Source organism: Coenobita brevimanus, chromosome 116 (assembly GCF_032717465.1).
Source record: "Coenobita brevimanus isolate Jiangsu-jjx chromosome 116, ASM3271746v2, whole genome shotgun sequence".
Classification (NCBI taxonomy): Eukaryota; Metazoa; Arthropoda; class Malacostraca; order Decapoda; family Coenobitidae; genus Coenobita; species Coenobita brevimanus.
Window position 1 is genome coordinate 2,873,486 of NC_137069.1, and position 14,015 is coordinate 2,887,500.

Sequence of the window (14,015 nt, forward strand, 5' to 3'; positions counted from 1 at the left end):
TGAAGGTGCGGATGATAAAACATGTTTGATAGTGTCAGCAAACTAATTCATAAAAGAACAGTTCTGACAACTGATGAGGAGGGGATGAGGAATTATTATCCTGACCACCTTTCCCACCTGAAGATGTGGTGAGGGAAAAGTATGAATAACAATACAAAACCAGAAATGAAAAGAATGAAAAGCAAAAGACTTTGTATTAGCTCTGCAAGGAGAGTGCATGAAGGTGTGTTAGTGTCCATAGTAATGTATGGGACCTTGGCAAGACATGCGTGCAAGCCATGGAAGTGACATGGTTAACAAACGTGTCTTAGTTGAGTAGAGTGGATGCGATAAGGAACACACTCCATCATGAAAGACGTGGAGTATGGGTAGATGAAATGTTTGTAAGGAGCCAAGATTTCAGGGGCTTGAAAAATGTGTGGCTCACTTCACTGGGCATCCACACCATGATGGGAGTTAATGTGGAACTGGCCTGGTACCATTTATTAGGACAAATCCACATGATCCTGGGGACACAACAATAACATCAATGAAGGACATTACCTTCCCATATTTATTTCTGCTGTTTTATTGTAATGATTATGCACTGCTTCCACAGTTGATTTATTTGCATCTCAGTGAATAAATCCCAGTCATGATAAGCCTCATTCAGGAGGTACAGAGCTAACAGCAGATTCCATGGTAACTGCTCTGATAATTAATGCTCACGTTAACAATCTATCCACTCACGAAACTTACCACCAAAGATGACTGTGGAAGTACAAACAAAGAAGTGAAAATTTCATTCCTTAACATTTTAACCCCTCCTACCTAATTACCTAAACTTTAGTCTCCCTTCTTTCAGATCCTTTATTCGGTTAAGAAAGATTTTCCACACACCCCAAAAATAGATATAGTACAGTACTCATTGACCCCACTGGTACATGTGGTGTTTTCTAATCTAACTAAAAGTTCCTGGAGGCAGCACAACTAGAACTTTAAAATACTGTACACCACTGGGCTCGAAGAGTTAATAGTTTGTCTGCTCACCAAAATGACCATGTTGGTGAACATCTTCACCATATGCAGCAAAGTAAAAGCAGCTATATTTCATCTACTTTTGTCCAACAACAATATAAAAACGGTAACCGCCATATCCACATTGTCCCCTTCCAACCATCAGAGGCCTGAGGCTAGGATACTGTAGTCTAGAACAACAAAATGGGTAGGAGGCTGACCCATGTCCCTGGTAGAATTTACCTGACAGAAAAACCTTGTCACCTGTGGGACTTGAACCAAAGTGCATAAGCCACATTGCATTCTGATCCAACACCTCTACCATCTGCACCACCAGGCATCTCAACACAATGCAATAGGACTCACTTAAAAATGGGGAAGTCCATGCGCGTGATCTGTGTGGCCAAGTCCTCCGGTGCAACTCTGAGGAGGTCCAGCACAGGAGGGGCATTGTCATCCCTCCCTCGCGCTGGTAGGGAGGCAGACTTGTGGCTGTGGATCCGGGGTAGGGTCCTGTGGGTTTACAAGAGAGGAGAGGACAAAGCTGAATACAGTATGTAAGTAGAGTATTCTAATTCATCCAACTAAATAATTCACAGTACGGCATGCTCCCTTTTTACAACTGGTAGGCGTTTTTTAACATCAATCATATAGGAAGAAACTGGGCATCATCACAATCATACAAGCAAAAATAACTGCAAAACCAAGTAGAAAACAGTGCTAAAATGTTGTAATCATATGTGAAAAATTGTAAAATGAGGCCCTTACTATCAATCAAAACATAAGGAGAATATTTCTGTAGTACCCATGGTTACAGACACATGGAGAATATGCCACAGTGCACACAGTTATAACACACAGAAAACCCTGCAGTAGTGTACCCGTAGTTATAAGCGGCCTTGGTAATGGCTTTCATGTTTCCGTCTGTGGTTTCGTCTGGGGGAACTTTGCGGTACACGGAGGAGGGCGGGGAGGTACCACGCGCACACATGGGTAGACCCACACCCCCACGCCCACCCCCACACCCACTGTTCTGATCTCCCTCGTCATCGCTCTCCATCACACTCTGTCAAAATCAAGGGATTATCATCAACACGTCAAAGCATCTCTCATTATTATCATTAAGTCAACTCTCCATCATCATCACCATCATCATCCCAACCTTCATCATTACCAATAACCCAACCTTCAATCATCTTCATCATCATCAACAACATTCACTATCTTCCTAACCTACATCATTATCACATTCCGAGCATCAATCACCATCATACTTCAGTATCTAAGGATCATTATCATTTGTTTTGTTTCATATTTTAAAGGCTCCTACATCCACGCATGCGTCGACCTTAGTCACCTAATGGCGGCTGTCCATGCTGCTTGATCTCTGGCAGCTTCCCTATTCAGTCACTTATCCCTGAACTCACACTCAATAACCTCGTCCCAGGTCTTTTTCGGTCTACCTCTTGCAACCCTACCCCTAATGTTAACGCTTTTCAATTTCTGTAGCCAATTATCATCCCCCATCCTCTCCACATGCCCAAACCATCCCAATCTACCTCTCCTTATCACAAAATCAATACACTCCCGTCCCATCCTACCTCTCAACTCTTCCATTGTTAACCTTGCTCCCCCTGGCCTTGCAGTCAAGGATGCACTGCACATCCACCCAATCATTGTCATTTCTGTACATTTAAGCTTGCAAATATACTCTTCCTTTACTGCCCAGGTCTCACTACCCTACAGCATTGCACTCCTAACACTGCCACATACAAAGATCCCCTAGCACAGAGGGAAAGCCGTCTCGAAGTCAGGAGAGGCAACAGCTCCCTGAACTTCTTCCAACCACTCCTCACTCTAGCCACAGAGCTAGCTCTAGCCCCACTTCCAGGAAAACAATCCTATCATGGCCATTATCCCAACCCTCAACTATCATCATCATCATCATCATTAACATTCACTGCCTTCCCAACCCTCATCATCATATTCCAATTACCAATCATCATCATCTTTCACCAACTATTTAATAATACCACTCAAAACAACTCTATCCCAATACTCAATCATCATCATTACCAACATTATTCATTAGCTTTCATCATCATCCTCACTGTCATTCACAATCATCCCTAACCTACCATCATCATCATCCCAACCTCCATTAACATCATCAATTGCATTCACAATCATTCCACTGATCATCATGCCAGTCCTCATTACCATCATCTTCCCAGCCTTACAAAAAAAATAAAGAGGGAAGTAGGGTCCACAAACAGGAAAATGAAAATGCAAAAGATGAAAAACTATCACCACAGTGATCAATGTTAGTTTCACTGATAAGATGGTAATAAAATGATACATTTTCTACATGAAGTTATTTATAATGATAAACATTTTTCTTTTTCTTTTCTCATTTGTGAAAAATCATCACCTGTATTCATTTGAATGTTACTCTATTGTCAGAGATGAGTAAACTGTTTCTATCTATCTCCAGCCAGACACCATAATCCTATAACAGTGGTCGTTTGTCTTTGAGTTAGTTGTTTTATGGGGAGGGACATTAACTGCATTACTAATTCAACAACCAAGAGCCAAAAGCATGTCTCATAAGATTTTACTCAAAGCAGCACTTTGCCTAAACATATCCTAGATTTTAAGTGAAAAACACCAGTACTGTTGCTTCAAATCAGATGGCCAGTGAATTTACAAAAAACAGTAACAGGCTATACAGCATTAACTTTTGAGGTGTTATCTTCACATTAGAAGTGTACGATAACATAGAGACAATTAAGGCTGAAGTTTTTAAAGCCTAAAGCCTAAAACATATACGTCTTAAATTTCTAATGAACAAAACCATAGCAAGTACTTTTAGTCAGGATGACAACTCTTTTTCCAGTGCTTTCAGACACAATGATCCACCGCACACATTTATACATACAATAAGTTCTCAACTTAAAAATCTTTCACTCAGTGGCATAGCCAGAGGAAAGGATGTGGCACTGGCCAACTGTGAATTAAGTCTGGTCACCCCGACCCTTAGGTCCCCACACAGGACCTTATTCAAAGTATTCCTCTATTGACCTCTGGGCATTCTTCCTTTTACATTAATAACTGATTCTCTTCAGCCAGTTACCCTCCTCCTTGCTCTCAGCATGTCCAAACCATCTTAACCTAATGGTTCACATCACTTCTCTAATGTGGTATGTCTTATGCCAAATCCCTCTCTCTTAGCACACTATACTATGTTCCATCATTAAGTGATGCCCAACTTATCCATTCTAACATTCTCATTTCAGGCATTCCAGTCCATATGTATCTTCTTTCACATGCAGTCTCACTGCTGATCAGCCTAACATTCCTCACACTGATTTGTAGAGTACCCTTTGCACAAAAGGAGAGCCTTCATAGTCAGTAGAGCCTACAAGTCCTTAAATATCCTTCATTCATTTTCCATTCTAACAATGGAACTTTCCTCTGCTCCTCATTTAGCTCTCAGCATATCTCAGAGTTAGCAAAACTTTTCCACACATTTCAAGTACCTGTCATCCCAAGCAATACTTCTCATTCTATCACTAAAAGCCTGAACATCCCTACATACCACATACTGAAAACTCCTCGCACCCTTCAATCTTACCCGTATCTCATCTCTACAGAACCAAACACTGGAGCCGTGATAAATGTTTGTGTTTGTTTTCTCAGCTGTACACATGGGTATACAATATAGCTGGAACATCAGTCTATCATTTTGAGAGTGCACCTGAAGGCACTTGTATTTTGTCCACTTTAATTGGGCAGAAATTTCCCTCCATTTGCAGTTTATATTTGACGGCTCAACTGCAAATTGTAACAATACTATGGCTCTACATCCTTTCCATAGCATTTCTTCACAGCTAGCACCATATTCTACAGTTAATCTCTTGTTACAGCTCAGTTATAAATTAAGACAATATAATGACCTTAAATCCTTTGCATAACACTTCTTCATGACTAGTATCATATTCTAGTGTTATTCTCTTGTTATGGCTCAACATTCAAGATGAAGACATGGCAATTTTAAGCCAAGTTAAAGTGAAAATAATTTAATCAAATGCACTATAATGAAATGGACTCAATAAAATATGTCTGGAAATTCAGCTGTTGAAGCAATAGTCACATACTTGTAAACATGGCAGATTAATAGAATAAACAGCTAATTTACTGTGAAGTGCAGAACTACACAAAGTTAACATTCAGATGCATTAACAAAATTCAGATGCATTCACAAGAAGATAAAAGGGGTATGATCAGTACTGTATAGGGTATACAAGTCCTTTTAAAACAGTGTCTAAACATGGCAAAATTGCACAACAAAAAGTATGTGCATGTCAAAGAATAAAAATGTTAAGAGATGAAACTCTTATTGTATTATCAATAAAAGAAGTACAAGTAAAGATAATAAATTAAAGTCAAATGGCCAATGCATAACAGGAGTGAAGTCTGGGAAATAACAATACTGTGCTACACGTGATTATTAGCAGCACAATTACCTCTCAGCAAAGGGGGGGAGAGCTGGGGCCTCGTGCAATATAGCCAAGGCACAATTATTAGTAAGAACAATGGTGGGTACTGTACTGAACTATATGCAAAAATACAAACTAAGGAAAAGCATACCTGTGGACTTTTCTGGGTGGAGGGACATAAACACATGGTAATGTGAATAGAATTATAAAACCCTTCATCCAGAGGATGTCACTTATATCTTACTCTTGTAATCATCTGACCATCATATTTAGCTTAGGAGCACCACCTAGAATGGGTTAGTGAAGACTACTGTATGTCTAACCCTTCAGTTCAAAATGTGTCTCATAACCTTAATCAAACTGTCTAGACAAACCAAGAATTAAGATACTACTGACATCATAGGAATGAAGAGGTTGTAACATAGTGCTGTACAACACTGAAGACAAAAAATATGACAGTGCAAGTGCACAATCTCTTGTCCATTCATGATTTTGCTTTGTGAGTAAATTTGAACTGGGGAGGGAGGGAGGGAGGGCATACCTATACACAAGCAAGGCGGCCAGTGGTGCCTGCAGCAGCGATGGGGGCGTTTACCTAAGACACTGTTGGTGGGAAACTTGACATCACAACACTGGCACATCACATATTAATAATTAATGACATTTTTTACATATTACACTGCACATCACAAGAAAAAAAAAAAAAGGTTATCTATGACATATTTTACGTATTAGCACACCACAATAATAAAACAACAGATTATTGATTACAATTTTTTTTTTTACATACTACACTACACATTACAGAAATAAATCATTGGAACAATAATATAGTATAGTCACTTTCACCAACTATGGTTTAAACTAAGCACTGGATAAATTTCAAAGCATTAGCACATTTCCTTTTCTGAACTGTTCAACTTTTATATACATAGTGTGTATGTTACCAGCATTAAAAGTGCTGTCAACTGTTTGCTTATGTTCTGATATTTATATTATTTCATCATCATATCCAACTTTCTGCTCCCTTCTTAACCCTTCCTGGCTGATGACAATGTTGATTTTACACATACTGCTAGGTGGTAGGTGGTGCTGATCATCATCCACTCATTTGATATAGTGCTGCTTCCTTATGTGACTCTATACTGAATGACATGCCTAATGGTTTTCTGTAACCCAGGAAACATTGGGTGGTAACCATATAAACAAACATGAGGATGATGTGAAGCCTATTGTGGTGCCCCTGTTAACTGCGTGAAGAAATGCAAACGCAGTGTGGTAGGTGGTGGGAACCATCATCCACTTACTTGATGTAATGCTGCCTACTTCTTCCTTCACCTTCATCATTCTTTTTCTGTCTGCCCTCCTCTTTTCCTAGTTCTCTCATCTTTCCTGTCACTTTCTATTATTCTTCTTTCCATTTTAGGTGGCTTTACATTAAGTGACAAGCCTAATGGTTACCTTGTATGCCAGGAAACCATTTACAACGCTGGGCAGTAATAATATAACCAACCCATACATGTTCCTTATATGCCAGCAAGTGGTATGGACACTATTAGTGTCCCTCCTCACAAAACAACTAACTCAGAGACAACCGGCCGCCCTTTATGGGATTGTGGCATCTGGCCATAGACAGATGATCAAGAGAACACAGCCTGTGGCTAGGCCAATTTGGAACACCTTAACTCACTAGACCCTTTGACAACATAGATTTCTCTCCCATGAACAAAAATATTTGACGTCAGCCTAAACAGACTTCCTCGGTGTATCAGTAGCAGAGAAAGGATTATGTGAGAGTTTTTGAAACCTCTGATGGGTCAGATGTCTCTTATGTGAACAAAATCTACTGGTGTTTAGCTACATAAACTATGCAAGTGCACCAGCCCCAGTGAAAAAATTTTATATGATGATTTCCTGGGTCACTTCTAACCCTTAACTCACTATAAAAGAAACTATATTCAAACAACTGTATTCGGTCTACTTTCACCTTACAAAGATCTGTAACCCAAATTCAGCTCAGTGGATAGCCATATGTAGTCCGATTGGAAAACTGATTTGACTGGTGGCCAAGGAAACTCATTCTTAACTCACAATTAAGACAACAAAGTTGATACAATCATGACTTAATAATCACAAGTCACCCAGTTCTGTCAGATGAAAATAAACAGGCCATTCTGGCACCACACATTAAAACATATTGTTGTATTCCTGACTATCACTCAGTAAGGTAATACTGCTGTTACTGAATAACCACAGTCTGTCTAGTCAAAGAGAGCCACCAACTGCAGGCAAACAACTTCCGGTGCAGGGCCACCCCATGCCATGAACCGATGCTCCTTTGCAGAGGACAACACTTCAACACAGCAATGCCAGAGGAAGAGCGTGGAGGCCTGGTATCTGGATGGTCACCACATGTGCATACCTTCACCCAGTTATCAGAGGCACCATAGTAGGCTCCACATCACCCCATTATATGTTACTGAATATGGTTACCACCCAGCACTGCACATGGTTTCCTGGGTTACAGGGAAACAATAAGCTTGACACTCAGTGTATAGCCACCAGAAGTGGAAAGAAGAGTAATAAAAAATGACAGGAGGGATGGGAAAATTGGGGGAGAGGAAGGTAGACATAGAAAATGAATGATAATGATGAAGGAAGAAGTCAGCTGCACCAAATCAAACAGTGGATTATGGTCACCACCACCTATCACCATATATTAATGAAATTTAAACACTTCACTTTTGCCCCATCTTACTTTCATGATTTTCCTTTAATCCTAACCACCATTATAAAATGAAAACTAAGCACCACAGCACCACACAGTACACCTTTAAATATAATCCTAGTTACCAAAAAAGTATTAATAGTAAATTAAAAATAAATAAATAAAACAAGACTTTTGGCAGTCTTGTTTAAGCACCACACAACTTTAAATACTGAGCCACCCTTCCAATATCCAAGGCTTTGTTATTTGCAAATTCAGTTACTAGCCAGTTAATAAGTCACCTCAAATATATTATTAACAAATAGTGTACCGGTGCAAGTAAACTCTAGGTGATCTTTCCTCTAAGTGACTGTACATAGAAGCAAAGTCCAAACTGACTCTCACTCTGCTACAAATCTTTCTACACATCACAAATTCCTTTATTCTAACATAGTGATTCTCAAAGTATGGGTCATGACCCAAAGGTGGGTCGCGAGAGGAATTCTGATGGGTTGCAGGGACATAGAATAGGCCTAATGCTTTCAATGTAGGTCTATTTTATTTGCATAACTGAAATTGTAATTATCCTCATTACACTATTAGCATATTCTTAATAACTACGATAGGCTACATACCAGTTACTTTCTCTCTCTCTCTGTTTGATTTTTTTACCCCGTTGGTTGCGAAGTCTTGAAATATTCCGAATAGGGTCACCCACTAAAAAGTTTGAGAACCAATGTTCTAACAGATTCCAGCAACTGTTGGGAAGTAATCAGCTGGTTTTGCCACTTGGTTTAGCTTCTAGTCCACAGAAAAAATCTGCTGTACCATGACCAACTCTAGTAGGGGTATTCCTTAAGAGAAGGCATGATATCGTTTATGTATACTGTATATGTAAAGACCTGATGTTGTTTTACGGCACAGCTATGGGTTCGAGGGCAATCACACAGTTAAACTACAAATGCAAGAACTTTTTTTATGGGGGGGGGGCTATTATTCGTTTCCCCCCCCCCCCAATTTGTAGGCATGTCTGAAATGTATCCCCTTTGACAAAGGAAGGCTGACTGGATTCCTAACCATTAAAATGTAGGATTACAGTATTTGCACCAAACAATTGTAAATACTGTTCCTATATAAAGTGTGTCCTGTGAGTTACTGAGAAGCTTCAGGTGATTCTACAACTCATTTTGAGTTATGCTAAATCAACATGGATCCGATTCGCAACTGTTATGGAGCTACTATTTCTGATTACCATACCTTAAAGGTTAATTATGAGGGAGACCATCTTCACCCATAAGGGAGGGGGAGGCCAAGGACTGAGATGAAGGGATGGAGTGGAGAGGTATATCAGAGAGGGGTGTGTGAGCTGGGAGCAGGGCAGTGAAATGGCGGGGGACAGAGCAAACATGGAGACGATTTGTTTATGGCCACCCCTTACAGGATTAAGGCGCCTGGCAACAGATAGATAGATTTTAGTGACTGAGAACTGGACCCATGATGATTATTAAAAACTCAAAGTTAGCCCTAGAATATCCCATGAAGTTTCTCAAAAAATCTCGTGGGACACCTTGCATTCCTAACGATCAAAATAAGCGACAAAAAACTTATCCTCTCATCCTGGCTTCATCACTGTACCTCATTGATGCGAAGGGCGGCCAGACTGTCACAGGAAATGTCGCGGGGCATCTCAGAGTATCTCATCTTCGCTTACAGGCCGGGGTCAGTGTCGCCTGCCTTCCTGGGGCCGCATCGCCTCGCCTCGCTCCCACCATACCTGCGAAACACACCATTTTAGAGTCATTTGCTCATGGCCTTTGGTTCCTTCTTCCTCGCATAAAAAAATAATAATAATAATAATAATAAAACCTGCAATACACTTTAATTACACTTGCAATATATTATAGCTTTTTGACCATGCCTGCAACACTGCATTTTAGGCTCACTAGTCATATAATTCATTCATTCATTCATTGCCAGACGCCATGTATCCCACAGTGTATTATAGATGTTATATATATAATAACATCTATAATACACTCTAACAACCCTTAGAACATGATACAACAATTTAACCTTATCTGCAACACACAATTTGGGTCTCAAATTAAAATATAAATAGCAATACACTTTACACTTGCAACGCAATAATGACCATCCATCCATACCTGCAACATATGCCATTTTAAGGTCAACTGCAATAGAACGTCTGCGATACACTTGATATACAGTTGCAATATATCATCTCCATTTAACCACACCTACGACACACAGCACACTTGCAACCTATGACCTTTTAATCATACTTGCAACATACAGAAATTTGGGGTCACTTGCAAATGCACTTCAGTTACATTCGCAACATTATGATCACTTAGCCATACCTGCAGCAAACAATATTTTAAGGTCACCAGAAATATGATGACCCTTGCGTTAGTGTACAATTTAATTACACCTGCAACATAGGATACACACACACACACACACACACACACACAAACACGAGGAATTCAACATAGCCTTCCTTACGCCTTCACTACGAGAGTTCCTTCCTAAGCTAAATCAAATATCTAATGATGGCAAAGAAAGAAATATAAAAGACATCGGTAATATAAAATGATCACCCACAACATACACTCACTCGTTTAAAGACATTATATCTATCTATCTATCTATTGCCAGACGCCTCAATTGCGTAAGGGGTGGCCACAAACAAATCGCCTCCATGTCGCCCTGTCCAATGCCACTTCACTGCCTTGCTCCCAGCTCACACTCCCCTCTCTCATATACTGCACCTCTCCACTCCATCCCTCCATCTCACCCTCAGCCTTCCCCTCCCCCCCACCACCTCACTCGCATACACTCTCTTCATTAGTCTCTCACTCTCCATCCTCTCCACATGGCCAAACCACCTCAATGTATTTCTCCTAACGCTTTCTACCACATCATAAGAGTAAAATGATCACCCCTAACATACACTCAGTCGCCATCAAAACTCAGGGCAGCGTTACATATATCTATAATGGTTTACTCTGTCCTGACATGATCCATAACCCCCCTTCACTAAAAGAGAGACGGGAAAGAGGTTGAGGGAAAAGAATATGAAACGAAAGTAACAGAAATCGAAGAGAGAAAGGGGAGTAAGGAGGGAGAACGGGGAAGAGGACAGGGCAAAATACAACAAATGAGAGAAAAGATTGCGATGTGAAGTGGGGAGCGTGGAAGAGGGGAGAGAGGAGAGGCGGAAAGAGGAGAGGAGAGGAGGAAGGGGAGAGGAGAGGAGGAAGGGGAGCGTACAAAGGAAAGCAAACGGCAACAGACCTTAAGGTGCTTTCGAGGCTGCTTGTTACAGTGAAGACTACGACTACAATATCTAATTCTACATGCTGAAGGGTGAGGATGGTAAAGCAAGAAGACTCCTCCCGCCTCCAAACCCTCCAGTTAATATTGGCTGGAAAAAGTGAGAAAAACCAGCAGGCGGCATCGAAAAACTGACATGGGAATTTCACAGGAGTAAGGGGCGAAGAGAGGTGGGGTGAGAGGAGAAGAGAGGAGGTAATGGGAGAAGAAAAAAGGGAAGGGGAGGAAACAGAAAGGAAGAAGACAACAGGGGAGGGGAAGTGAGGAAAGGGAAGAGAGCAGGGGATCGGAGGGGAGGGAAGAACACAGAAGGGACGGAGAGAAAAGAAGAGAAGCGAAGAGAGGAGAGGAGAGGAGGGGAGGGGAGAGGAGAGGAGGGAAGGGGAGAAGAGAGAGAGAAGGAGAGGGGTAAAGAGAGAGGGGAGGGGAGAGGAGGGGGGGAAAGGAGGGGAGCGGGGTAGCTGAGTCACCGTGTCTGGACTCACGTGGATGGGAATCGATGGCAACCCCCCTCCTCCCTTCCTTCTCCCTCCCCTTCCCCCTCCCACCCCTCTCTCCCCTTCATCTCCCTCCCCCTCCCACCCTTCTCTCCCCTCCTCCCCTCTCCCCCTCCCACCCCTCTCCCCTCGAACTCCCTCCCCCTCCCACCCTTCTCTCCCCTCCTCCCCTCCACCCCTCTCCCCCTCCCACCCCTCTCCCCTCGAACTCCCTCTCCCTCCCACCCTTCTCTCCCCTCCTTCCCTCCATACCTCTCCCCCTCCCACCCCTCCTCTCCTCACACCTCTTCCATCTCCTCCTCTCTTCCTTCAAACCTTCTTTCACTTCCCTGTTCTCTCTCTCTCTCTCTCTCTCTCTCCAAACTTCCCCTCGCTTCCCTCTCTTCTGTCAATCTCCCCTCCTCCTCCTCGTCTACCCTTCCCTCATACCTTTCTCTCTCCCTCTCTCTCTCTCTCTCTCTCTCAAAGTATCAGCAAACGAAGCAAACCAATCCTTCCATAAAGGTACTAAAACACACACACACACACACACACACACACACACACACACACACACACACACACACACACACCCTAATGATTTTGTTTTTAATTATTTTTTATTCTTTTATTTCCAGCATCAGAGGAATATATATGGAGATTTGATTTTTTTTTTGAAATGAAGATTATTTAGATTTAGCCAAACGTAACCATAAATTTAATAACGGGTTCCTTTGATGAATAGAATAATTTGGAGTAAAAAAAATGAGAGAGAGAGAGAGAGAGAGAGAGAGAGAGAGAGAAAGAAGAGGTAAATGGAGGTTGTATGCAACTCCATCATATTATTAACAAGTATATACTGTGAATAATAATAACAATAATAATAATAATAATAATAATAAATAATCAAGGGCTAAAAGATCACCTAGAAAAATATATTCCTACTTTCCCAGCTAAAAATGGCCACCAATGTTTGCAGTAATTCAAATCAGTTTTATTTAACGCTTTCTCTTACAGATTAACAGTTTAAATATGGAAGGTGTTCAAGGATATGTGTGTCAACCTTAACTGAGAGAGAAGGTAGGGACACTCTCTCTCTCTCCGGCAGCTTCGTCTCTGGCAATTACCGCTAACCTCGAGGTCATCAGTAACTCCACAACGGCTGATAAACGTGACCTTGTTCAGAGAGCATATATTACTCACAAATGGCGGGGGACAGGGCGGCATGGAGGCGATTTGTTTGTGGCCACCCCTTACGGAATTAAGACGTCTGGCAATAGAAAGATGGATAGAATTAGCCCAAAGTATAAGTGAACTCTGCAATATTTCTCCCGGGACGCGATGTACGTGTCAAATTCACCCTAGCCTATTAAATTTCCACGGTAGTTTTTCTTCTTATTTCCTTCCTGCCTTCACGTGGTGGCACCCGTATAACCAAGAGGCTCCGCTGCTTGGTTATAAAAAAAAGTGCCATAATTCCCTCTCTATCCCCCGAAAGGACGACGGTGGACTGCAGGAGGTGGGTAACTCCTGCCTGCAGTCCACTGGGTTTACGGTCAGATGAGTCTAGGGTTACTACTACTACTACTACTATTATTATTTTTATTATTATTATTATTATTATTATTATTATTACTACTACTACTATCATTATTATTTTTATTATTATTATTAATTATTATTATTATTATTATCATTATTACTACTATTACTACTACTACTACAACGACTACTACTACTGCTACTACTACTACTACTACTACCACCACCCAGGCTAGCACAATATAATTCTGTTCAGCAAAGGGGAATACTAGTCAGGTGAAAACTGTTTGACTTCTAGCTGTAAAAAGCTTGATAGAGAGAGAGAGAGAGAGAGAGAGAGAGAGAGAGAGGAAATAAGGTGACTGACAGGTACGTACACACACACACAGACACACACACACACACACACACACACACACACACACACAGCCAAAAGTA

At 41.2% G+C, this 14,015-nt stretch overlaps 1 protein-coding gene across 1 annotated transcript in view; it reads right to left on the minus strand.

Annotated features, from left to right (window-relative positions):
* The window catches only part of LOC145418752 (ras-specific guanine nucleotide-releasing factor RalGPS1-like), a 35,050-nt gene extending 25,147 nt beyond the window's left edge, over positions 1–9,903 (minus strand). Inside the window, exons 1-3 of the mRNA XM_080287088.1 lie at positions 9,838–9,903; positions 1,878–2,062; positions 1,363–1,509 (exon numbers count right to left, since the gene is read on the minus strand). Of these exons, the coding sequence (XP_080143214.1) occupies positions 1,363–1,509; positions 1,878–2,062; positions 9,838–9,903 (398 nt within the window). The remainder of the gene's footprint in view (positions 1–1,362; positions 1,510–1,877; positions 2,063–9,837) is intronic.
* Between the last annotated feature and the right edge of the window lie 4,112 nt (positions 9,904–14,015).